Source organism: Sinocyclocheilus anshuiensis, unplaced genomic scaffold (assembly GCF_001515605.1).
Source record: "Sinocyclocheilus anshuiensis isolate Anshui unplaced genomic scaffold, SAMN03320099.WGS_v1.1 scaffold883, whole genome shotgun sequence".
NCBI classification, from domain to species: domain Eukaryota; kingdom Metazoa; phylum Chordata; class Actinopteri; order Cypriniformes; family Cyprinidae; genus Sinocyclocheilus; species Sinocyclocheilus anshuiensis.
Window position 1 is genome coordinate 345802 of NW_015547678.1, and position 871 is coordinate 346672.

Genomic DNA, 871 nt, shown 5'->3' on the forward strand with positions numbered 1-871 from the left:
GGTGACTCTGATGAGGATGATGAAGGCCTTGAGGACCTCTCAGACCTGAGCTATGATGATGATGAAGAGGATGTAGATGACTTGGAGGATGATTCAGGTGATTTATATGTTTCTGTAAAGAGCTAGGATTGGCTTTGTTTAGGGTTAGATATTCACTATGTCTGAGAAATCTTCTGTATGTTTTCAACATAATTCTGCTCATTATATTTTTCAAGTAGGTAGCATGCCATTTATCTTTTCCCCATTTTTGTCATTGTCTCAGATGGTGACCAGAAGAAGCCCTCGTCTTCTAAAGGCAAAGCACCAAAGAAGATGTTGAGCACAGAGCTGAAGGAGGTGGCTGAAGGAGATGAAGATATGGTTGAGGACCTGGAGCTCTCTGATCAGGACTAAAGTCACAGTGTTACATCAGAGGGTCATTTCTATTTCACATCCAAACATGATTTATACTGTTATTAAAGCAATAGCTCACCAAGAAATTAAAGAGCCATGTACAGCCCCTGTTGTAGTAATTAAGGTTTTTTAATTGTATCGGTATTTTATAAAGTGTGAAACAAAACAAATTAATCTAACATTTCATAAGGTTGTCAAATTAAAAAGACCTTATTAAAACTCTGAACTTTGTTTTAAAACTACTAAAGGCTATCTTTTTCAGCTCAGTATTTGGAGATGTTGCATTGTGCCGAGGGCACTGCTTGTGTTTAGAGGTGGTGAATGGGTAGGCCAGAGGCGGGAGGGGGAGACACGGGGTCGGCCCTGAGCACCAGGCTGCCAAACGCTCGTATCATCCACTGCCAGGCTGTGCTGCCCAGGTGGGGAGAGAGGAAGAGACGAAAACAGAGAGCAGCCTGTTCTCTCGCCAAAACATCTC

At 42.1% G+C, this 871-nt stretch overlaps 1 protein-coding gene across 1 annotated transcript in view; it reads left to right on the top strand.

Annotated features, from left to right (window-relative positions):
• The window catches only part of LOC107703058 (nucleolar complex protein 2 homolog), a 38242-nt gene extending 37627 nt beyond the window's left edge, over positions 1 to 615 (top strand). Inside the window, exons 19-20 of the mRNA XM_016505549.1 lie at positions 2 to 97; positions 263 to 615. Coding sequence (XP_016361035.1) covers positions 2 to 97; positions 263 to 393 — 227 coding nt within the window. The 3' untranslated portion in view covers positions 394 to 615. The remainder of the gene's footprint in view (position 1; positions 98 to 262) is intronic.
• Positions 616 to 871: the final 256 nt, after the last annotated feature.